This window comes from Xenopus tropicalis, chromosome 2 (genome assembly GCF_000004195.4).
Source record: "Xenopus tropicalis strain Nigerian chromosome 2, UCB_Xtro_10.0, whole genome shotgun sequence".
NCBI classification, from domain to species: domain Eukaryota; kingdom Metazoa; phylum Chordata; class Amphibia; order Anura; family Pipidae; genus Xenopus; species Xenopus tropicalis.
This window is the reverse complement of record NC_030678.2, coordinates 147,402,243-147,427,549: the sequence shown is the minus strand read 5'-3', so window position 1 is coordinate 147,427,549 and position 25,307 is coordinate 147,402,243. Positions and strand designations below refer to the sequence as shown.

At 43.2% G+C, this 25,307-nt stretch overlaps 1 protein-coding gene across 1 annotated transcript in view; it reads right to left on the bottom strand.

Annotated features, from left to right (window-relative positions):
• Positions 1–25,307, bottom strand: part of itgb7 (integrin subunit beta 7) — a 47,183-nt gene that overhangs the window by 6,407 nt on the left and 15,469 nt on the right. Inside the window, exons 2-13 of the mRNA XM_002936640.5 lie at positions 21,464–21,533; positions 17,089–17,162; positions 13,603–13,804; positions 11,551–11,721; positions 8,066–8,307; positions 7,452–7,610; positions 7,246–7,341; positions 6,753–6,842; positions 4,274–4,411; positions 1,709–1,908; positions 1,275–1,483; positions 915–1,137 (exon numbers count right to left, since the gene is read on the bottom strand). Coding sequence (XP_002936686.2) covers positions 915–1,137; positions 1,275–1,483; positions 1,709–1,908; positions 4,274–4,411; positions 6,753–6,842; positions 7,246–7,341; positions 7,452–7,610; positions 8,066–8,307; positions 11,551–11,721; positions 13,603–13,804; positions 17,089–17,162; positions 21,464–21,530 — 1,871 coding nt within the window. The 5' untranslated portion in view covers positions 21,531–21,533. The remainder of the gene's footprint in view (positions 1–914; positions 1,138–1,274; positions 1,484–1,708; positions 1,909–4,273; positions 4,412–6,752; positions 6,843–7,245; positions 7,342–7,451; positions 7,611–8,065; positions 8,308–11,550; positions 11,722–13,602; positions 13,805–17,088; positions 17,163–21,463; positions 21,534–25,307) is intronic.

Here is a 25,307-nt window from a genome sequence, read left to right as displayed (position 1 = left end):
TTATATTATAACTTTTAAAAGGGAGGCCGACAGCACGCAGCACACTGCACTGTAGGATAGGAACCAACCAGCAGCTGGGCTGACCTGATAGGGAACTGAAGACTGTCTTTGCTTTGTGTGACTGCAGGGCTGTGATTGGCTATCCCCCCTCCTACAGTGCTTCTTGCACAGACCATTAGGACACACCCACCCCTCATCTGAAACACAGACAGGGACCAGAGAGGATCTATAGGGATAGTATTAATTTTTAGCCCAAAGTTAAATCAGCACCATATATTAATCATAATTGTCTACAAGATTAGAGTTTTTTCCCATTTATCCTATAAAAAAAAAACCTTTTAAAAATTGCTCTGATTTTTGTAGCATCTGCACAACTCTCACCTAGAACGTCTTTTTTTATACATAACCTAACTGAATGAGCCCGTGTAAAAAAAAAGGGGATATATTTTCCCATTAAATAAGTTATGTATGGAGGGAGTACGAGGGGCACCCTGTATCTAATATCACCTAGTTTCTTCCAGTTTTTCCTCTTGTTAAGCTGCAGTACAATAGCTGATGGGGTTGTGGGGCATCTCACAGATATCCAATAAATGTGTGAGGGCATTTTCTCACCAAGTAGCCCCCAGGGCACTGCTCAAAAGTCAACCCTGAAACCTATTCCTTTTTGTGAGCAAGAATGATGAATCGGTATGGCTAATGTTCGCTGTATGCATTGCATCAGCTGTAAATGTTACATAGCAATCACCATTTAGTAAATTCCATCAACAAGCCTGTACTTACCTATGCCTTTAGCTAAATCTGCTCCTGGTGTGAGCAACATATGGCTCTTTATATTATTCAGTAACATCTGGGGCTCCAGGTACCCTTCCCTGAGATATTGTAGTTAATATGACTATAAAGGGTGGTGAACTCACGTGAGTTTCTTGCATATAGTTTGGCACTCAGGACACTCGCTGCACCACTTGTTATAGTATCCTGGGTGACACTTGCACTTGTTGCACTCGCAGCTCCCATGCCCGCTGCACAGGGTATCATTAGTCCTGCAGCCACTCGTATCCGTACTGCAGCCACAAGCACTACCTGTGTAGCCATCGGAGCACTTGCATGTGCCGCACTCACACACTCCCCTGGTAATGCCTGGAAAAAAGGAAGGTTAAATCCCTATTCTCTGTAGGTACCATATGGGCAGCCATAGATATGGCTCATTATCAAAAGTGCAATATTGCCCCTAGTTCCAATCCTTTTCAGCAAAACATCTTTGGGCTTTTCATTACCTCCACACAGCTTCCCTTCAAATCTTTCACAGCTGGTATCATCACATTGGCACAGATCTCCCCGAAAGGAAACGTCACAGGCACAGCGCCCACACTGGCATCTCCCGTGCCCACTGCATAGCAGGTGGCTATTGCTCCAGCATGCTTTGTCATTATTATGCTTTTCTAAAGGGCACTCACAATGCTTCCCACTGTGGCCTTCCAGGCAACTATAAATTGAAAAACATGTCACCCTAGGGTCACAGCTGAGTTAAATAACCCCCCGGTTGCACCATGAATGGAGTTTGACAGAGCTCCCCTGCTGAGAACAGAGCATTAAGAGATGGGAAGGAGGACAGGGTAACGGGGAGTATTTAGGCAGAGAAGGCAGATTACAGGACAGTGTTATTCAGATACAGAGAAACATCAACCATACAACTGGAAATTCTTGTCACCTGCAGATGCCACAGCTGTAATTGCCAAGGCCCCTGCTGCAGTAGTCAGAGAATAACTCTTTATCTTTGCAGTCACAGGCACACAGAGGCTCCACATCCACCTTAAGCTCCTCAGTGAAGCCCAACACTCTGAGCTGAAAACTCTGCTTTCCCTGCTGGCACAGCGTCTTGTCCATCCACAGGGTTACGTCAAAACTAACCTGCAAGGTAGCAACATGGCATGATGGGTACGACAGTCAGGCCTGGGCTGGCAATCTGGCAGAGGGGCTGCTGTAAGACAGCCACTATTCATTGGCTTGTGGGGGCTGTGTGGGCCTTTGTGTACAGGTATGGGACCAAAAAAATACAGAATTTTTGGGACCTGGGGTTTTCCGCATAAGGGATCTTCCCGTAAATTGGATCTTCATACCTAAGTCTACTACAAAATAATTGAAACATTAATTAAACCCAATGAGATTGTTTTGCAATTATATCTTAGTTGGGATCAAGTACAAGGTACTGTTTTATTATTACAGAAAAAGGTAATTTAAAAAAAAAAAATAGAATTATTTGCTTATAATGGAGTCTATGGGAGATCGCCTTCCCATAATTCTGAACGTTCTGGGTAATAGGTTTATGGATAATAGATCCCATACCTGTACCTGCCATGACCTATTTTAAATCCCAGTCCGAGCCTATAGCCAGTACTCCCCTATATACAGATACACAGGGCTGGCTCCATGTTAAGGTAGAAAAAAAGAATGGAGCAGATGTTAGATCACAGATAAAGGCTTTGATTCCTGATGACTCCTGGGCAAACACCTTTGGCAACTGCAAACTCTATGGGGAAAGGCCCAAAAGAATTGGGCAGCGTTAGTTACTGTGATATGTAGTAATAATAATAACAAAATATAATAATATGTAAAAATGAATAATTAGATGGGAAGCTTGAAAGGAAGCTGCCTGACTGGGTATAAATTTCAGTAGTAGAAGTTAGGTAGGTAGATAGGAATGATAAAACCTTTAAAATTCATGGAATTGCTTATTTTTACTACTTTTTTTTGGTGCTTGGCATGGCTACCTAACTGCTCGCCAGAATAGCAAGTTGCCTCTTGTAACAGTTTTGGGCAATACATGGTTAGATACCAGTTAAGGTCAGGAGGTGGCAGTATAACATAAGTACTGCAGTGTTCCTCACAAATGCATGTATGTATACAGGGATAAAATTATGTAGAAACGAAAACACAGAAAAAAGGTTATTTAAGTGGTAATATCATACTCCATGGCTAGTAGCCCATAGCAACCAGACTGTAAATTCTTCCTGCATATTGGTTATTATGGGCTGCTAGACCTAAAGCTAACTTTGCAACTATTATTACATTACCCCTTATTGCAGTATTGATACTGATTGGATCAACGTGCCAGGAAGTCAAACAGCGGTTGGGTTTCTGGGGTTAACAGGGACATTCAGTCCAGCCAAAGGATTCAAAAAATTGATCCAATGAAGATTTATTGTTCTAGTAATAAATACTAACGATTGTTATATTTTCATCAGAATCAGCCCCATTATGTGTTCCGCCACACAAAATTCTTTCCATGCCATAAAATGTGTTTGTGCAAATACTAGGTTGTTTATCATTTGAGAGAAAGAACCCAAAACAGGTGATATACATTATTTTTAAGGATGCACAGAAACCAGAATTCTGCTTGGGAATCTTCTAAATCCTGGAATTTCGGAAGTGCCAAATCCTGACTGTTCAGGTGAACCAAATCTGAATAATATGCAGGTCTGAGGCACAGCAAAATGACAGGCTGGATTTGGCTTGGTATTCAGACGAATCCTTTGTGGAGGGTGCAGTATTTGTCTGACTCCAAAAATGAATTTCTTACATCCCTAATTATTGTTAGAACCTAAAATGATGTTTGTGGCACATAATTAACTTCTGTATTTAATAACCTGGAATAATTGCATCTTGATGCAAATCATTTCCCAGTTAGTGTAAGTTTAGAGGCTTAAGGTGGCTATAATTGATCCTTTGTCTGGTGAGGTTGCCATATTAGTGGATCTTTCCCTGCTGAGGTGGGCAATATTAGGATCATAATTGCTGCTGTGCACGCCATCAAATTGAGGACTGCACAAATGATCTGGTAGATCTGGTGCTTAATCCGATGGCCGATTTTTGCCTGGTCTGTTAGGCCCGTCAGAGGGCCCCATACACAGCAAAGAAGCTTCTGACTTGGTCCACCTTTAACCAATCATTAAACTTTTATTTCAAAGGTATAAAATCCATACCTGTCACTAAGTAATTTCATTAGCAACAGCTCCTTAATTATGGGCCCAACACTGCCATACTGCTGCATTGCTGCATACCCCTGAGCTGTACCTAATTTAGTAAAATATAATGGGTTGTGCAGCACTAGAGCGGTAACAGTGCTGCCGAAGCTCATGAATAATAACCCCCACTGCCTAAAAATTTTACAATTTGTAACTATTTTTGTTATTTGTTGTTTTGGATTTGGACAGGAAGCAAGTGGCCGTAGAAAAGGAAGAATTAATCCCTAGCAATCGGTGATCCCTATACATACCGTCTGGTTAATTCGAACCCCGGAACACTGACCCTGGGCTTTTCCTAATGTGGAAGAGTTAGAACAATGTGAATCATAGGAGATGTGGATCCCTTTGGGAAGGTTCACGTGTTCTAGGTTTATTGTGGAAGATAAATTCTGCAATAGAATAAAAACATAAATAGAAGGAATGACTTTCTGCTGACTCGACTCCATTACTGATCCTGTTGAGTGTCACACTCCAATTATATGAATCCAATTACTTGGAGATACATGTAGTTATATTTATATATAATACTACTGTCATTATTACTGAAGAGAGATTTAGAATATATATAAGACAGTAGGACAATACACACATTTCTAAGAGGATACCCTTGTAATCAGATATTCAGTAAGCAGAACAATCAACCTCAATAAATAAACCAGACTTATAAAAGCTGAGTGAGAACATACAAGCAACGCAATAGGTGAGAGAGTCTTTCCCAAAAAAAGCTTACAGTTATTCCAGTTATTCTTTTGATCATTTCAGCAGGGTGAAACAGTCGGCTCTAGGATTGTCAAGGCTACAGTTCCATTGTTTCATTCCCCCATATAATGCATGTACAGATGCAGGGGTTGTGCCCCTTTATTGCAATAGGGTTGAACCAGGCCCGGATTTGTGGCGAGGCCACAAAGGCCCGGGCCTAGGGCGGCAAATACACAGGGGCGGCATGCCGCCCCGCCGCAAGCAAATGTTAACATATTGCTCCCATACGGAGCAATGGGGACATCTCCCCACTGCTCCGTATGGGAGTTCTAAGTTAGGCGCTTGCGCATGCGCATTAGCGATAGGGGTTGTTCGCGCATGCGCAAGTTAGGCGCATGCGCATTCGCGTTTACGCGGCGGGGGTAGGGGGGCGCCGAATGGGGGCGGCCTTGGGGCGCCCCAAGTAGAAATCCGGCCCTGGGTTGAACTGTCCATCCTGCATGTACCAGCAGAGAGTTAAAGATCAAGGGATACCACACACATAAATCTAGTTACGTGATGTAGTGTTCTTGTAAGTTGGCCTACGTGGGGATCTCTACTCAGAAGTACAGGATGGATTCTCCCAGTGTAGGGCAACAATCAAGGCTAAGAATTTAGCATTGCCTGGAACTACGTACTGCAAATTAGGATTTTTGGTAAAAAACTCTGTCCCTCTCTTAAAAGAGAACTAAAGCTTAACAAAGAAGTGGGTTTTGCACATTATTTTTTGTGCTTCTGTACCAGCCCAAGGCACCCACAGCCCTTTAGCAGGGAAGATCTGTGCCCCCAAAATGCCCCCAGTACCTTCCCATCTTCTTTTCTGCTGATTCCCTGCACATGCTCAGTGCTGCTGTCACTTACCTGAGCTTAGGGACGAACTCACAATATACTGTAGATATATATATATATATATTGAAAAAAATATATAAATATATAGTGATAGACAGACAGAAAATGCACAAGAGCCATGAATATCCTGTAAATTATATCCTTATAAACAATGCTTAGTAATGTAATATTCTGATTTCTGATTTAATCTAATGTTGAATTTCTATTTTCTATCTATTACTATTATTCATATCTAGTACTGAATTCACCCCCTTGGTCCTAGTGTTTTTTATGCTGTAAGAATTCTCCCAAGAGCTTCATTAAACACAAGGGGCCTGATTCACTAAAGTGCGATAAAATGTGCGCTATTTTTAGCGTGCGCTATAAATTTTACCGTGTCTTAATTTTGGCGATTTTTCGCACGATTCACTATAAGCATACTTGCGCTTTTTTACACGCGATATTGCATGCGTTATTTAACTCGCGAAGACTATTTCAATGCGGTATTTGCCGGTACATGCGCTAAATTATGCACGCGAATAGTCGCCGCATATGAATGGTAGCATAGAAATAGTGTATAAAAATTGTCGCCGCATATAAATGGTGTATATAAATATTAGCCACATATAAATGGTAACATATAAATAGTAGATGCTTATAAATAGTAGCCACTAGTGATGAGCAAATGTGTTCTGGTTATCGCTGCAAACTGGCGGCTGCGTCACTCTAGGGGAAACACATACTTGAATAAATAGCACTGCAAAGTCCATATTTTATTGCAAAAAACTCATTTACTGTACTTTTCTATAATTATCGCCTGCCTGTAGTAGGTGTTAATTTTCGCATAGCCGAATGCGATATTTAGCGTGCAAAAGTTATAGTGAATCATGCGATCGTATACCTTTCAGCGCGGAAATTAACGCATGCGGTAAAACTAGCGCGAGAAATACCGCATACGAAAATGGCGATTTATCGCACGCGATAATACTATGGTGAATCGCGTGCAAATTATTGCGTCTTTTTTACCGCAAAAAAGCGTGCGATAATTTTTATCGCACTTTAGTGAATCAGGCCCAAGATGTATTGCTGGTTCCGGGATGTCAGCTAGAAATGATGTTATTGCTGCCTTACCACGTATGATATACCTATAACCGCCATACTCACATTATAAGCTTCAGAAATCAAATTGACCACATTGCTGGAATCTTCCTTTAGTTCTCCTACTGCTGATTTTGGGATGAGGTTGCTTAGCGCCTGGAAAGAGAAGGGAACAAGGCAAGATGGAGTCACTTCTGTTGCAACCCCTGCTGCTTATGGTGCTTTTCGGCTTCTTCTCATATATATTAGAATGTGCCCCTCATTCTGTTCTTATGGATGTTCTGTTTCATATAGAATGGCTCATTTACATCGGCAAGGGCAGCGAGAAAAGCGAAATTTCGAACACAATTGCCATGTCTGCCAGGCATCATTGTCGGTGTTCAGCATGCAAGTGATGTGCGTGCCTCACTCTTTTGGCGCAAATGCACTGAGGCAATTGACATAGGGTGCAAAGGGAACCCTGGAACTACTGGCTGGTCAGGGGGTGGTGGAAGTTCCTCTGCTTCAATAGGTACAGCAGCACCTGATTTGGGATGAAAGGCAGGCCATTTATACCTACCTTGTAGGTAGAGACAACGCTGCTTGTGACGGCAAAGATTGGTTGAATGTTGGCTGCTGTGAGGACCTGGACAAGATGCCCCACCGAGGGATAATCCTGAAAGGTTACAAAGGATTAGAATCTAATTCCAAACCCATCTCTGGGAACTCTTGGATTATTCTTTCTCTGTACTGGGGCAGTTATATTATATATATAATGGAACTTACATACAAGTAGCTCTGGGAGTACTCAGCATTTCTATTTAAATGACAGTGTCCATCTGCGGGTAAGTAAATCCCAGCCAATTTTCCATCTCCTGCAGAGTGAAATACATCATCAGATGCAAATACCAAGAGACGTGTCACATTCCTCCAGCCAATGACATCCTAATGGAAAGAAACAGGAAAAGGTTTAGTGGAAGCTGGGGCTCAAGCCCCCCCCTCAGTTATCACTTGCCGCCCCTGGTAAGTTGCGTGCTGCTGCCGCTGGAGGGGTGTTTTTCAATTGGCAGCAGCGCCCCTGCACTGAAAGCTGTATCTGTCTGCCCCTTGCTATTCTCTGTACTGGTGGTTCTTACTGTTAAACCAATGTAGCATAAGCAAGCTGATATCTGACCTGTGAAGAGGCATGAAAGGGACTGTGAGAAGCTGAGTTATGGTTGGGAAAGAGGTGGCAAATGTTTCAAGGGTAAGAAAACTTGAACAACATCTATTCTGAGCTTGGGCGTTCTTTTAATGATGAAAGAATGAGGACTCCTGGGCTGAGACAATGACTACCAGAGAGACACTGACACATTGTAGAAAGCCCTTAAAGGTGATGTTGAATGTTTGTGGGCACTTACAGTGCAGACAGCTGCTTGGAGCATGGCATCCAGTCCCCCTTCAGGCATATCCAAATTCCCCGAGATGTTCTCTGCACTGACCCGCATCTGGAACAGGGTGAGGTTGGAGGTGAGAGACAGGACATGCCGGTAGCTGAAAGGTGGTTGGCATTTCTCTCCTCGGAGTGGGCATGGATTCTCTAGCTTTGATTTCACTGTACTCACAAAGGGCAACACTGTTTTATCCACAAAACAGCCAAAACCTGCAGAACATGGTACTGTTAGCTTTACCTGCTTGAGCCATATTATGCTGATTATAAGTTAAAAGGTTTTAGTATAAGGGCAAGGGCACATTAAGGGATTCACTGCTTTCCTCCATAGGCATTTTTCTATTGAGGTGGAAAGCGGATCCACTCTTATGTGGACACACCTGGAGCTCCATTAACCAGCCCAGTGTCGGCCTGTGTGGAGCTAAATAGAGCACATATTGGCACAGAGACGCAAATGTATTCATTTCTGCCAATATCCACTCTGTGTAGCTCCACACAGGCTGATGCTAGGCCTGGCAATGGCGCTACAGGAGTGTGCACGTAGGAGCGGATCTGCTTTCCACCTCAATAAAAAAATGCCTGCAGAGGAAAGTGGTGAATCTGCTTAGTGTCCCCTTGCCCTAAGAAAGATATGGAAGTAGATGAGAGCGGAGATGGGGCTTATTTCTAGACAGAATTGGTGACAGATGAAGAGCTCACAATGTGGGGACAAGCCGGAGAAAGATGCACTTCAGCAAGAGCACAACTGCTTATCTGAATGTGAAGGGGACTCATAAGTACCTACTCTGCTGTACTTTATATCCAGTACCAGATTATAGGGTAATCCAATATAATGTAACACTTAGGGCCAGATTCATCAAAGTCCGAATTTTGGATCATTAAAAGTACGAGTGCAAATATTTCGGATTAAATACGAAAATTTTGGATGTGCATTAATTGATTACATTGATAAATGTGCCCCTTAGAAACACATTCCCACAGCCTTTAGTTATTTAATGGCCTGACTAAAATTCAAAATACACCCTGGCATTTCAGGGACTCTGAGTCCCAAAGCTACACAGTCTCCACAGGGCCAATAAAAAGTGCTGATCTATGGTATCTTGCAGAATTTTCTCTGCTATTTCATTGCCAGAATAACCATATTTCTTGCCACATCTGGCTACTGACCCAGGCTGGGAGCTTGGCTACAGTACCTTCCCAGAGGCTTTTATCCCCACTGCTACTATAGGCACCATCTCTCCCTACTATACCTGCTATCCCACAGCCACAGTCCCTTCCCAGAGGCTATTATCCCACTGCTACTATAGGCACCATCTCTCCCTACTATACCTGCTATCCCACAGCCACAGTCCCTTCCCAGAGGCTATTATCCCCCCACTGCTACTATAGGCACCATCTCTCCCTACTATACCTGCTATCCCACAGCCCCAGTCCCTTCCCAGAGGCTATTATCCCACTGCTACTATAGGCACCATCTCTCCCTACTATACCTGCTATCTCACAGCCACAGTCCCTTCCCAGAGGCTATTATCCCACTGCTACTATAGGCACCATCTCTCCCTACTATACCTGCTATCCCACAGCCACAGTCCCTTCCCAGAGGCTATTATCCCACTGCTACTATAGGCACCATCTCTCCCTACTATACCTGCTATCCCACAGCCACAGTCCCTTCCCAGAGGCTATTATCCCACTGCTACTATAGGCACCATCTCTCCCTACTATACCTGCTATCCCACAGCCCCAGTCCCTTCCCAGAGGCTATTATCCCACTGCTACTATAGGCACCATCTCTCCCTACTATACCTGCTATCCCACAGCCACAGTCCCTTCCCAGAGGCTTTTATCCCCACTGCTACTATAGGCACCATATCTCCCTACTATACCTGCTATCCCACAGCCACAGTCCCTTCCCAGAGGCTTTTATCCCCACTGCTACTATAGGCACCATCTCTACCTACTATACCTGCTATCCCACAGCCACAGTCCCTTCCCAGAGGCTATTATCCCCCCACTGCTACTATAGGCACCATCTCTCCCTACTATACCTGCTATCCCACAGCCACAGTCCCTTCCCAGAGGCTATTATCCCACTGCTACTATAGGCACCATCTCTCCCTACTATACCTGCTATCCCACAGCCACAGTCCCTTCCCAGAGGCTATTATCCCACTGTTACTATAGGCACCATCTCTCCCTACTATACCTGCTATCCCATAGCCACAGTCCCTTCCCAGAGGCTATTATCCCACTGCTACTATAGGCACCATCTCTCCCTACTATACCTGCTATCCCATAGCCACAGTCCCTTCCCAGAGGCTATTATCCCCCCACTGCTACTATAGGCACCATCTCTCCCTACTATACCTGCTATCCCACAGCCCCAGTCCCTTCCCAGAGGCTATTATTCCCACTGCTACTATAGGTACCATATCTCCCTACTATACCTGCTATCCCACAGCCACAGTCCCTTCCCAGAGGCTATTATCCCACTGCTACTATAGGCACCATCTCTCCCTACTATACCTGCTATCCCACAGCCACAGTCCCTTCCCAGAGGCTATTATCCCCCCACTGCTACTATAGGCACCATCTCTCCCTACTATACCTGCTATCCCACAGCCACAGTCCCTTCCCAGAGGCTATTATCCCACTGCTACTATAGGCACCATCTCTCCCTACTATACCTGCTATCCCACAGCCACAGTCCCTTCCCAGAGGCTATTATCCCACTGTTACTATAGGCACCATCTCTCCCTACTATACCTGCTATCCCATAGCCACAGTCCCTTCCCAGAGGCTATTATCCCACTGCTACTATAGGCACCATCTCTCCCTACTATACCTGCTATCCCACAGCCACAGTCCCTTCCCAGAGGCTATTATCCCCCCACTGCTACTATAGGCACCATCTCTCCCTACTATACCTGCTATCCCACAGCCCCAGTCCCTTCCCAGAGGCTATTATTCCCACTGCTACTATAGGTACCATATCTCCCTACTATACCTGCTATCCCACAGCCACAGTCCCTTCCCAGAGGCTATTATCCCACTGCTACTATAGGCACCATCTCTCCCTACTATACCTGCTATCCCACAGCCACAGTCCCTTCCCAGAGGCTATTATCCCCCCACTGCTACTATAGGCACCATCTCTCCCTACTATACCTGCTATCCCACAGCCCCAGTCCCTTCCCAGAGGCTATTATCCCCCCACTGCTACTATAGGCACCATCTCTCCCTACTATACCTGCTATCCCACAGCCACAGTCCCTTCCCAGAGGCTATTATCCCCCCACTGCTACTATAGGCACCATCTCTCCCTACTATACCTGCTATCCCACAGCCACAGTCCCTTCCCAGAGGCTATTATGCCACTAAGTGCATGAGAGTCGCAATGAATGACCTAAACCAAACATTAGCATAGTAGTATAATATCAGCATAAATGCTCTTACCAATATGCACAGATTTTGTAACTTTATGCAGAGCTTTCTTAATGTCACTGCCCAGCTTCTTCATGTTCTCTAAATCATCCTTCATGGAGTATGAGAGATCCATCAAGTAGTACAGGTCAATGGGGTAACCCTCTGCTCGCTTGAACTCAACCCGGAATTTCCTTTGTTCCCCTTGTTACAAGAAATGCAATTTAAAAATTAGACTTGCTCTGTACTGAGTTGAATTGTGCGTCATTCACAGACACAGGCAAGTGGAACATTCTAGAATTTGTAATAGAAAATACTGGATATAAGATTTTCCCATTGTGATTGAAAAAATCACTTTCTGCTACTGCCTTGAGAATTGCCCTGCCTGGGATACTGCAACATAATGCACTTGCACCTACATGGTGTATTGTGGTAAAAACCACAGGTATAATATCTATTATTCAGTATGCTTGGGGCCCCAGGGTTTTCTGAATAGAGATTTTTTTATAATATGGATCACCATGCCTTAAAGCACTAAATTAAATTGGACACTATAGCAAATAGCAAATTAAGTTTTTGTATGGATCCTATACCTGTACCAGCATAGCATATATTGGGCCAGATTCAAATCAATTAGAAAATGTTATTTTATTGTTTATCACGTAAAAACATAAGGGCGAGATTCAATTTGAGGAGAGAAAACTTTTTTCCTTATTCAGTTCCAAGTTTTCTCATAGACTTCAAGTTTTAATAAACAGTGAGATAAGTTTTTTCCATTGAATTGCATATGGTTCTATGGGAAAATCTGGAATTGAATCATACATACACACAAGGCTAAAATCCTTTAGGGTAGATTCTGGGGGTTACTGCTTATTTTCTTTAGAAGAGTAGACTATAGGCCAGGTAGATTTGGAGTAAACACCCCTCCTCCAATCTTTGGTCATGCCAAGAGGGGCAACGCTTTGGGATACTCTCATAATCTCCTTAAAGAATTACTATTGGGGCTTCCATTGATTCTGCTGAGCTGCTCATTTCCTTCCCATAAGCAGTGACCTTCTGAATAATATTGCCTACCAAACGTTGAGACATTGTTCCAACCTCTTCACAATATGCTAATAAAAATATCCGTCTCCTGGAATTGCGCTGCCCCATTGTCTAATACTGCCAGATATACAAGGGCATTTACAATGTGTTCATGATTAAGTGTATAATTGAAATTAATCCGTGCTGATTTGGCCTTGATGATTTTCCTGTTGGCAGGTTTTCCCCAGGAAGCTCCTAGTTATACAGTTCTGCCCAGTGTTTCTCTTATTCACTTGGTAGAATGCCAGCCTCATAAAATTCTCAGGCAATTTTCCAGTTGGGCAGGTCAGAAACTGGCACTTACTGGCCAAGAAATGTATCTGTATGAGCGGATGTGCTGTGACTGCTGGGCCCAGCTACTGTAGTACTTCCTTGCCTTTCCTTAAAAGAGCATAAGTATATAATACAACAGGGGAGCAAGGGTGGAGAACCTATGTTCAACCTGTGACCCTACAGCTGTATTTGACCTAGAACTTCCAATCGTATTTTAAGAATCCACATACATAAAAAATCTAGCAACTATTATAGATAGTAATGTATAATTTCAGGCTAAGGTCTGGTCTGGAAGTCAAAGTAGGCCCTGGCATTTCAGCTACACAGAGGCCCAAACAGCCCCCACCAGCCCAATAAATAGTGACTATGGCATCTTACAGCAGCCCCTCTGGCATTTGCCAGAACCCACAAATGGTTCTGAAAGGCCCATTGAGGCTCTCAGAAAAGAGAAAGAAACATATTAAGGCACAGCTGTTATCTGGTTACTAGGCGCCCTGTCCTAGCACTATATAGGGTCAGACTGGGGGGTGCAGGACCCCCCGGGGCTCCCACCCCAGGGGCCCTGCAGGTGCCCCGCCCCCCACCTGCAGGGTCCCCCACGCTTCAGGGTCAGGGGAGGAATGGTCGGGCAGGGGGAGCACCGGCAAGCATCGGGTCTGGGCCGCCCAGGCCCACCCTGGCACTATAATATCCCTAGTACTGGTATAAAGTTAGTGGACATTTTCTCACCAGGGCGCAGTTTTACATTTATTGCCTGTGGGTGGAGTTGAATGACGGACTCCTGGTCAGCACTTTCACTCAGGGGTTGGCCCTGCAGGACATTAACTGACCCATGGGGATCTATAATGTGGTCTTTGTCACACCCTCGGCTTAGCAGCTCTGCACGCACCGCACAGCGCAGGCCTTCCGATTCCCCGCTTTTCGTGAAGTTCTGCAAAACACAATTGTTCTCAGCAATCAAACATTTGGGAATGACAGGCAGATATCAACCCAGGTTCTTGTATTAAGGTCTATATTGATATTTTTTATGTAGCCCAAGCCGATGCCCAAATTTCAATATATGTATGTAAGAAACAGAACATATTTCATTAGCTCTATCTATCTATCTATTGGTGATGTGCGGGTCGAGGTTTTCTTAACCTGCATCAGACCCTAACCCGCCCACTCCCAACCCCGACCCTACCTGACCCAGCTTCCTTCCTCTATTTATAAAACCACTCTCACCCCGTCCCACAATGATGTCACAAAAGGGGCAGGGCTTCTGGACGCGCGCCTATAAATAGAGAAGCCGGAAGAGAGCTGCTGGCAGTGTAAGGTTGCGGGCGGGGAGGGCACCTGCAAGTGATGTGCTTAGGTTGGCCCAAACCCGCCCGACCCGCACATCAATATCTATCTATCTCTGTCTCTCTATCTACCTACCTACCTATCTATCACTATCCATCTATTTCTATTCATCTAACTCTATCCATCTCTTATCTATCTACCTACCTACTGTATCTCTATCCATCTATTTCTATCCATCTATCTCTATTTTGCAGTGAGAGGAGTAGAACTCCCTGGGCCCAATGCACAGTTTAAAGGTGGCCATACACGTGGCAATCCGACGATGTTTCGTACGACCATCGGTCGCACGAAACATCGTAAGATCCGCCACACACCATTCAGGGCTGAATCGGCAGGTAAGGAGGTAGAAACAATAGGATTTCTACCTCCTTCTGCCGATTCAGCTCTGAAGGGAGAATTTTGGTCAGGCGCCTTCTATGGCGCCCGATCAAAATTTTCAAACTTGTCCGATTGGCGAGTCGTCCGATATCAGCAGCTTCCTGCGATATCGGTCGACTCGCCGACATGCCATACACGCACCGATTATCGTACGAAACGAGGTTTCGTACGATAATATCGGTGCGTGTATGGCCACCTTATGCCCATGTCCATTATTGCTTTGCAAACCCCTGTGCCCCCAGTCTCCAGCACTTAGCATGCTACATAAGCAAATAAAAGAGGCATGTTTAACTGGCATATTAGAAGGGCCAATTACCTAGGCATCCCAAGCACAATTCAAGGTGGCACATACACTGCTGTGGCCTGGAACCTAATTTCAGCCAACCCCTTGGATGTAAGGCAGCCCCCCATGCTGAAAAACATAATAATGAAATATTTGTGCATCACTTATACCCCCAGCCCTAAGTGCTTTTTAGTTTGCCGCTGATTCCATGTTGATAAATGAAGTTTATCACACACAGGCTTTTGGTATGATGCGTGAGTGGTTGAGCAGTAAGCTTGAGCCGGGGCCCCGGGGCGCTAGTGCTGTCTGTAGAAGCAGAACCATTTGCAGGAGTTAGCAGGTGAGAGGAGCCAGAATTGTGATTAAGATGCTTGTGGCCTCCAAACGGCTGTGGAGCCAGCTGGCTTGTGCAGATACAGTTTACTTGTATATCTGAGATGCATTTAGTAAAACCTGGATGCCTGACAGTATCTCCTGCTCCAGCAATAACACAGCTGTATGATCAGGTATCTCTGCTGTGTCCAAAAATGCACCTCTATATTACACTGTGGGCCCCACTACACAGCTGCTCGGTCTGGACTGTGCCTTTATACTGGGGAATGCAAGTACTGGCACTGCACGCACTGCTTGGGAATAGAGACCTGGGATCTACTCATACAACCCAATCTCACCTATAGTAATGGGCAGTGTGTGAGATAGGCAGGGAGGGGCTTTGTGCAAGCAGGACACTTGGCCTCGGACTGTACTGGACTATGTGCTATACTCTTAGTGCAGGTAACTGCCAACATATTTAACCTTTCCATGGGTCTGTTCCACACATCTCATACCTTCTAAACATATTCCAGCTCAGAATGAGCTTATTTGCAAGATGCTGTTCATGGATTGTTCATCCCCCATTACATTAAACCTGATATTAGATATGAGTTTCAAAATTTGTTCTCCAGACTGTGTGTTTTAAACTTGCAGGAGAGCTCTGAAACCGTTGGTGTATCAGCATGTTTACCTACCTTAGAGCAGGGATCCACAACCTTTTCCACATGTAAACCACACACAGAAATAAAAAGTGTTTGTGAGCAACACAAGCATGAAAAAATTTCCTTGAGGGGGTTAAATGATCTTTGGGGTGCCAAGGCGGCGTCAGAAATCTTGGGGTCTCTTGCAATAAACTATAGGGTCTCTGTCACCAGCTCAGAGGGCCCTTAGTAGATGCCACCGGGGCACAAACATTGCCTAGCCTACATGGGAGTCTGAGGGCCTTAGGGCTCCTGCTAAATAAAAAAATAAAATAAAATATTGTTGTCTACGCCCCTCAGGCATAACACTTTTGGGCCCCTACTGCAGTCCCAGCTAATTGGTCAGTCAGTTTTCATATTGGTTTGCATTTTGGGGTTTGAGGTCCTTTATATCCCTTGCAACGAAGCAGTCTCTATAAAGCACAATAACTATATCACAAGTATCAGTGTCATGTCTGTCTTTCCTTCTCATGCCAATCTCATGCCAGCCTAAATACACGCCAGCAATCTCCTATTCTTGTGGTGATTTCATATCCACGGGTGCTTTTAACTCCCCTGTAGGCAAGGATCCCCCAGTTACAGTTAATAAACTTGGATCAACTATGTAACAAAATGCACCTACGTTCCTACTTGTACTGCTACCCACACTCCATCTCCCATCCTTGTCCTGCATTCAGTAAGAAGGAAGCCTGGGCCTGTAGGCCAGACTGTACCAACATTGTGAGACTTTACAGCATGACCTGGATATGTGCAATTATTTCCTCTCACATATAAATAAAATTCTAATTTGGGAATTTATTGCTTGAGAAAAGAAACATCTCGTGATGTTACTTTACTTAGAAAATGAAGTTAGTAGGTATAGAACAATGACCTTCATTTTCAACCCAGTGGCTAATGACCAGCAGGTGGTGCTGTTATTTCAAAGTCATTAATGTACCCATTCAAAAATGGCTAACATCTTGAAAAAAAATTCAAAAAGAAAATTGCAAAAGTGCTAATAAGAGCGCATTCATTTGTTTTGAGGGTTTACATAGTGTGATGGCAGCAGGAGAGGGAAGGAGATTGCTGTGCTCAGGAATGAGTTGCTTTTGGACCATTTGTATATTATCCGACTTCTAGATTCTAAAAGGAACATCTATGAAGCGCCAGTAACAGAATCACGTAGGGCTGTGCAGACAAAGTATTACAGGCTCTGACCTTGGCATTGCACCAGGAGCAGCTGGCACTGGACAAGATGCACTCGTTGCAGGATCCCGTGTGCTTACAGACATCTGCAACAGAAATAAAAAAAAAATACATTATGAAAATAAAAAGGTCAGGGCAGTTTCTTCTCTGATTTTATACGCATTTCCTTCCCAAATGTACTGTGCTGAGATAAAGAACCCATGGATACATATATTCATTACGGCATGCAAACAGGACGTGAAACAGCTCCATGTCTGGAACCCTGTATTAAATCAAAATGTTCTCTGGGTCAGAGGAAACCAAGTGCCATTTCTGCCATAAGGAAAGGGGTTGTGTCTCATTTAACTCCCTGCACAGTATCCCCCCCCCCTTCCTTTTTGTTTAGTACACATTCTGACAAAATGGAAATGGTAAACTTTAATTTCTGCTGCAAGTTACGCCACAGCCTTTAGGAAGACCACCTGAGAAATCTCTCCATTGGACAGCATCTTCCAACAGAACCTTATTGTTTTTATCAATTTACTTTGTACCAGTGGCGTAACTATAGAGGAAGCAGGGGGGGAGGCCTGGGGGATGGGGGGGCAGACTGTGGGGTCTGCTTCCTCTATAGCTTTAGCGAACCGCCCTCCCCACCCAGGGTAGTACTTGCATGCATGCCAGGCTTTACTTAAAGGACATGTAAACCCCACACACAAAAATGTAATCCGTGAACAGCCTCTTTGAAATCATTAAATACCCGGCACTCTGGTTGTTCAAAGGTTAACAGTAAGGCTGCAGCATCCTCTTAATCACTTAGATTTCCTTCTTCTCCAGTAACCCACTCGGCCCCCTCCCTCAGGAATTTACTTTGGCTGTTGGCTCCTGGGCTTGCTTAGTTATTCTAAGCTCAGATTACTAAACACGCCCCCCAGTCTAGCAGCCAGTGAAGAGATGGCATTGCTGGTTCCCATAGAAAAACTGCTCTAGATGTCTGCTCCTATTTTATTCTCCTAACCTCCTCTCCTGAGCTCAGTTTAACAGTAACAGTGCTCTATCCAAACAGCACTTTTTATCATAGTAAGTTCTGCCTGTACAAGCCTGCATACTATTAATTATTATACAATCTCGAAATATATGAACATGGCACATTGGGGAACCCTTTGCAGTGGGACCATACAAGTCTGAAGTCTTAAGGTGGTCATACACAGGCAGATTTAAGCTGCCAATTTGGGTCCTTCAGACCAATTAGGCAGCTTATGTGCTTGTGTATGGGGACCCCCTAACAGGCCTACCAAACCAAGATTTGATTATCCTGTGGGGCAGATTTGATTTTGCTGTGGGGCCAAATGATTGGATTACTCCAATACCTGCCACCCTGAGTAGGATTATTAGTGGAAAGACCCGCACTTTGGCGACCTCACCAAACAAGCAGATCTGTATGGCCACCTGCTGAGGCCCAGATATTTTATACTATTAAAATTTTCAATAATAATTATTGTATATTTTATATAACTCTAATTATATTATAATTATATAATAAAATAATAACATTTACAAGCCTCTTTCCCTCTCCCATGGCATTACTATAAACAAACTGTTGCACGCCGAGTGCCAGACTGAAGTGCAGCAGATTATTCATTGCTTAGTCATCCGGAAAGATGCTGCTGACACATAGCCGGCACCCAGTGGTTCCCATGGCTGGCACTAATGCCCCTGCTATTCAGCTTTCATTCTCATATCAGTACTTATCTCTTCCTTCTGAGCTCCACTGTCTAGACCCACTCCGTCTCTCACATTCATGGTTGTTCCTTTGTGGTTTTTTGCAGCGTGTCTGCGCACCCTCAAATTATTTGTATTCATATGCCTTAACTACACACAGGCAGCTTCCTCTGCTTCTTCTTTGGTACTGTACCCCGCTACCCTGCTCACATGGCTCACATTATTTATAGTTTTTGAATGTTTTCCCTTCCTCTTCTGCATCTTTCCAGCTTTCAAATAGGGGTCACTGACCCCAGCAGACAATTTTTTTTTTCTCTGTGAGGTTACAGTTTTATTGTAATTGTTACTTTTTACTATTTATTTTCCTTTTCAGGCCTCTCCTATTCATATTACAGTCTCTCATTCAAACCACTGCATGGTTGCTAGGGTAAACAAGAGCATAGCAACTAGATAACTGCTGAAATGCTAAACTGAAGAGCTGCTAACCAAAAAGTTAACTAAAAAAATGAAATATGAAGCCCAATTGACTATGAAGATTTTCATTCATCCAGGTCATGGTATCTAGTATAAATAAATCTAAAGCAACTGGACTTGTTAAGTAATCATTGAAGACGTTTCACTACTCATCCGAGCAGCTTCTTGAGCAGTGAAACGTCTTCAATGATTATTTAACAAGCCCAGTTGCTTTAGATTTATTTATACTAGATGAAGCCCAATTGGTAATTATCACAAAAATAGCAATGTCTACATCAAACTAAAAGTTTATTTAATGGTGAACTACCCCTTTATGGTTTATCTTAATAAAAAGTGACCTGCTATGTTCTCAGGAGCACATTAAGGCCTTAAAGTAAACAAAAGAGCAGGAAAAAATATTTTCTAAACTGCAACACCCATTGATAGCCAAAAGTCTTAACCCAGTCGAATGGAGAACTGTCAGTGCACCACGTGTGGGGTTAGTATATAGCTAAACATTTACATGGGGCCAGTAGAGCCCAATAAAGGGGCAGTAAGCTCGTAACATTGCTAGAAAGGCCTCATATTGAACCCTGACCAGCAAGTTCCAAGGTTTTTCGCTTTGGAGTGCTGCAATCTCTCAGTGTGCCAATGGTTAAACAGTCACACGTTTAGTTTCTGTATTTTCTGTATTTTCAAAAACTCAGACAGAGCAGGCAACACTATAAAATAATGGAGTCCACAATTAAGTGCATACTGTATAAATTCATACAAGATGGACATAGCAACCCCATGCAGGGAGCAAAACTAATATAGCATTTAATCAGCAGCCCTTACTATACATACAGCAATATCTGAAGGCTCAGGATGTTGCTTTCCCCTTGAGGGTGAAGCTATGGCCATAAGTTTATGGTTTATAATGCTGTATAGAGCCTTTGATGTTACAAAATAAACCTTTTCTATAACTATTAACTATATACAGCTATACAACTGTTTCAGCCTTATTAACCCCATAGCCTTTGATGTTGGCAGTCACATGTTCCCTGCTAGAAAGATGAAATGAGAACCCTTTACCATTGCCTTGATTCTTATATAGTGCTGCTAATTGTTAGCAAATGTTACATAAACTTTTCTTAAGAGCAAACTTTCTTTTTCCTTTACATTTCAGGAACTTGACTGACACTGCACTAACTGAGCCTTAAGGAATTCATTAATTATTTGAACATGAATAACCTAAGTGATTGCTGGCATTGGGTTATATACCATCTGAGGGGACCTATCATTTATCTCATGCAAAACAATACAACTTGCAGCACTCTGCTGTTCAAAGGGTACACAACTACAGTTTCATCACTGCATTGCTGCTGGTTAATGACAGTTAATGGCTGTCTGCCATTAACCTGCAGTTCTCTATACCCTTTGTTGATCAGTGGGACTGTAATATGACCGATTCAGCTTTGTGTGCTCCCTTCTTGCCTCCCATGGAAACACTGATGGGCCACAGTAGGGCAACTGGCTGAACAAACCTCTTTTCAACTACATTTTGCGGTCACCTTCTCCTGAATTCATTTCAGTGATGTTGTGTGAGTTTATCTTAGGACCTAGCAATGGGGGGGGGGGGGGGGGGGATTATACACAGACCCATGAGGTTATTATTGTATTTTCATGTTTATTCAACTACACAATATGTGCAAATAGTTACATAATTTGGATTGAAAAATGAAAAGTCCATCAAGTTCAACCCCTCCACATGAACCCCAGCACACATATACACATATTCTTATACAGACCTATCTATACCCTGACATATATAAACTATATATACCAATATCTATACCATTATATTCTAACATTAAATTCTATTATTGTAGAATTTAGTATCACAATAGCCTTGGATATTCTGATTGATCAAAAACTCATCCAGGCCCCTCTTAAAGGCATTAACAGAGTCTGCCATTACAACATCACTAGGAAGGTCATTCCCCAACCTCACTGCCCTCACTGTGAAAAACCACCTACTGTATGTAGATAACTGCCTGACCAACATCATATGCCAAAACCATAAAGTCGGTCATCTTTTGCAGCTACAGCAGCCTCTACTGTCCTAGGAAGGCTCTGATGTTAGGGATCAGGCAATAAAAGCATCTTAGCAGCTCTTGCCCTGCCAAAAAATACATTCACCTGTTTAGTTTTAGTGTTATAAATCCTGCAGCGGAATCCCTAATTGTATTGTTACCTGTAGATCCCCAAGACTGTGGGGTGCAGAGAAGTCCAAGGACCCATATGAAAGACAGCAACTTCATACTCTGAAAAAAAGAAAATAATTGTATGGGGTCAGCATGGAAACACCAGCCTGGCCTGAACAGTAATAAGGCTAGGTACCTTTAGGACTTGTGGGGCCTCATACTTACAATGTTTGACAGAAACCAAGATAAGGCACATTATAGTGGATCCTAATATTTGCTTATTTACCATGGGCTAAGTGCAAGTGCTAGAACTCTAAGGGCTGAAGAAATGTGGATCTCCATATGGGAAGCACATGCAAGGAAGGTGGGTGAGAAGTGATTATCATGTCCCATTCATACTAAAGTAGCCTCTAAACAGTGGGAGAAGGATGTAAAATGTAAAAAATAAAGCCCTCTGGGTTCTGGTTCAGTACTGTTGTATGAAAGTGGCGTCCTCGATGGAAATGTCCAAAAAAGTATTGTACCTGCAGAAATCTCTCTATTTAACACTTTAGTGCTGATAATGTTTGATCGTATGTCTATTTCCATACAGTGGAGGATATACCATGGGTGTAGCTTACACAGCTGTACAGGGGCTCTTCATCTGCCCCCATGTGCTGCAGTTGCTGCTTAGAGAAAGGGTACAGGCACCAAAAAGTGCTTAAAGGGATACTGTCATGAGTTTTATGGTGTACTAAAGGGCCGCCCCCCCCCAAAGCACAGGTCCTCGGTGCCTATATATCAGGAATCCCCAATCTTTTTAAATCAGGCGTAAAAAGTGTTGGGGAGCCACACAAACATGAAAAAAGTTCTTTGGAGATGCCAAATAAGGGTTGTGATTGGCTGTTTGGTAACCCCATGTGACTGCTGGCATGTTGGAGGCTCTGATTGGAGTAAATCTATACTTCCAAAACTTGTCTGCAAGCCACAAATTTAAAAATGGGCACCTACTTTGAGGCCATTGGGGGCAACATGTTGTTCATGAGCCACTGCATGGGGATCACTGCCCAAAAGCTATAAAGACCAAACATGGAGCAGCCTTAGTTTCCCTGTTTTCCATGTTTAGTGCAAGAAGTAACAAATAGAGATGTAGCGAACCTCACAAAAAAAGTTCGCAAACCCCTTCGCGAACTTCAATGAGAAGGCAAACTTTAAAACCTAGAAAAGCCATTTCTGGCCAGAAAACTGATTTTAAAGTTGTTTAAAGGGTGCCACGACCTGGACAGTGACATGCAGGAGGGGGATCAAGGGCAAAAATTTCTCAGAAAAATACGTTGTTGACACAGCGTTGCGTTTTGTGCTGTAAAGGGCAGAAATCACACTACATTTCTAAACTTGTGTAATAAACTGCTTTAAAACGTCCGGCGTCTACATGCCAATCAAGTCGTGTAAAGGTTACAGCCGGTTCACACGCAAAGACAAAACGCTGCAGTAGTGCATTCGGAATATATTATTGTGGAAAAACGTCGCTCAGGTGATTTTTTTGCAATGCAATGTCACTACTATGTGTAACATGTTTGGTGCACTACTATGAATAACAGCAAACAGCACTGGGCACGTTAAAGAACAGTAAGTTAAATTAAAAAAAAAAAAATTAATAATAAAAAAAAGTGATCTCTGGTTGGTGCTGGGGGTGAACTACTAGGAGCAGCACACCAGTCCCCAACACAGCTAGACTAATAGCACTGGGCTCTATAAATTACAGTAGCAAAGTAAAAAAACACAAATAAAAAAAATGATGTGAATGTGTGGTTGCTGCTTAGTGCACTACTATGAGCAGCACACCTGTCTCCAACACACACAGACGGAGCTGCAGTACACAATGAAAAGAAGAGTAACAGTAATCAGAAAATAAAAGCAGTCCTTACAAGGACTATTGGGTTACAGCAGATGAGATCAGCAGGACAGCTGCCCACAGCAGCTACATACAGAGCAGTAGAAAGTAGATTACTAGTAGCAAAGCTACCTAAACTGTCCCTCAAACCCCTGCACAGCTCTCTCCCTATGCTAACTCATCAAGCACACACAGGCAGAATGTAAAATGGCTGCTGGGCTTCAGTTTATATATGGAAGGGAGTGGTCCGGGGGTGGTCCAGGAGGGAGAGCTGCCTGATTGGCTGCCATGTATCTGCTGGCTCCAGCTAAGGCGAACCCAAAATTGCGAACTTCGCTAAAAGTTCGCGAACTTGCGAACACCCGATTTTCGTGCGAATTAGTTCGCCGGCGAACAGTTCGCTACATCTCTAGTAACAAAAGCCATAGATCTTTTCGATTAAAACAATAGGCAAAAGTATGCTCAGCACAAGCCCTATTCATTGCACTTATGTTAAACAAGGAGGTGTACTTTCCTTTCAGTTGTTTAACAGTGTAACTCCCTGCGGGTCTGTGGACCACTGCCCTGCCTCAGCCTTCCCTTGGTAGCTCAATGTTATTATATTTTGCATGCAGAATACTCCAAAGCCGTATTTATTATAATTTCTTACAGGACCATCTGTGTTTCATAGAATCATTGTATAAAGCCACAATTAGTTTAGTACCACTTCCTTTCAACACCTTACATTTATTTATCAATTAAACAAATACTTGACTTTTCTATGCAACAAGCTGATAGATGTGCAAAGATCACAGACAATACTGTAGCCTCTGCTTCTTCCCCCGATGCCTACAGTTTATGTATGTAAAGCACTTGCAAATCTCTACCTGACCGCACACTTCCCTCCAGCTCTTTTATGAACTCTGAGCTTTGTCTTATAAAAACAAGCAACTCATTTTTGATGTAATTCAATCTATGTTTAAAGGTAAATACACCCATACTTTACATAATTCTGTTTCAGTAGCTTTTTTTATTTGTTATCTTAGCTTTTGACATGTAAGCCTATAGTTAAATGGAGGTGCTGTATGATCCAGAGAACTCCCTGCTCACCATACAAATAAACACGCGACTCTTGATCACTTCCTAAGCTCAGTCTCTGAGTTACATCCACCAACAGGTGGGAACCAAAGAGGCCGAGATCATGTTGGCTTTCCCTTATAAAGACTAGGGCTATGACATATCCTTGCCAGTTACCAAAGTGAAAGAAAAATACTTTAACCAAGGACAAAGAAACATCTCCTACCCCCCCCAACAACTGTAAAATAAGACCAAATAAGGGGGGGGGGGCTGCCTGAACAAAGGGCAACTAAACCTTCAGTCCCCTACAGTCATATTAATGGTTTATCAGTGCACTCTCTCATGAAGTCATGGAACTTCACTCAGAAGTAGCAAACTGCTTGCGAAATCCTGTTATTTGAATTTCTGAACAACTTACTGAGGGCTATTTAAAGGAACAGTAACACAATGGGGCAGCAATTCAAACTGAAAAAAGCAGAAAAGGCCCAGGTTCCAAAGCAGATAACAGATAAGCTCTGTAGATTCCCATTGTACTCTACAGAGTTATCTGCTATGTAACCTGTGCCTCTTTTTTTTCCAGGTTGAATGGCTGCCCCCATGGCTACACAGCAGCTTATTTATATAAACTATAGTAGCATTTCTGTAGCAAACACACCAGATTTACCAGTGCAGGGTAATAGTACATAATATATTACTTTTATACACTTTTTCATTTTTTTCCTATTTCAGTCAAAAGAAGTTTTTCATACAGCCCCCCTACCCACACACACACACCCAAAGAACACGTTCTTTATCTATTTTAGAAAAAAAAAAACATATTTTAAAATATCTTTGTAAACAGGAAGGAGAAATGTTTTCAGAATGAATAAATTCAATCGGAGTTATAAAAAACTAGGAAAAATAAAACAGTTTGAAATAGGATTTTACAAAAGGGAAAAAAAGATTGTAAAATTAACCTTAAAATA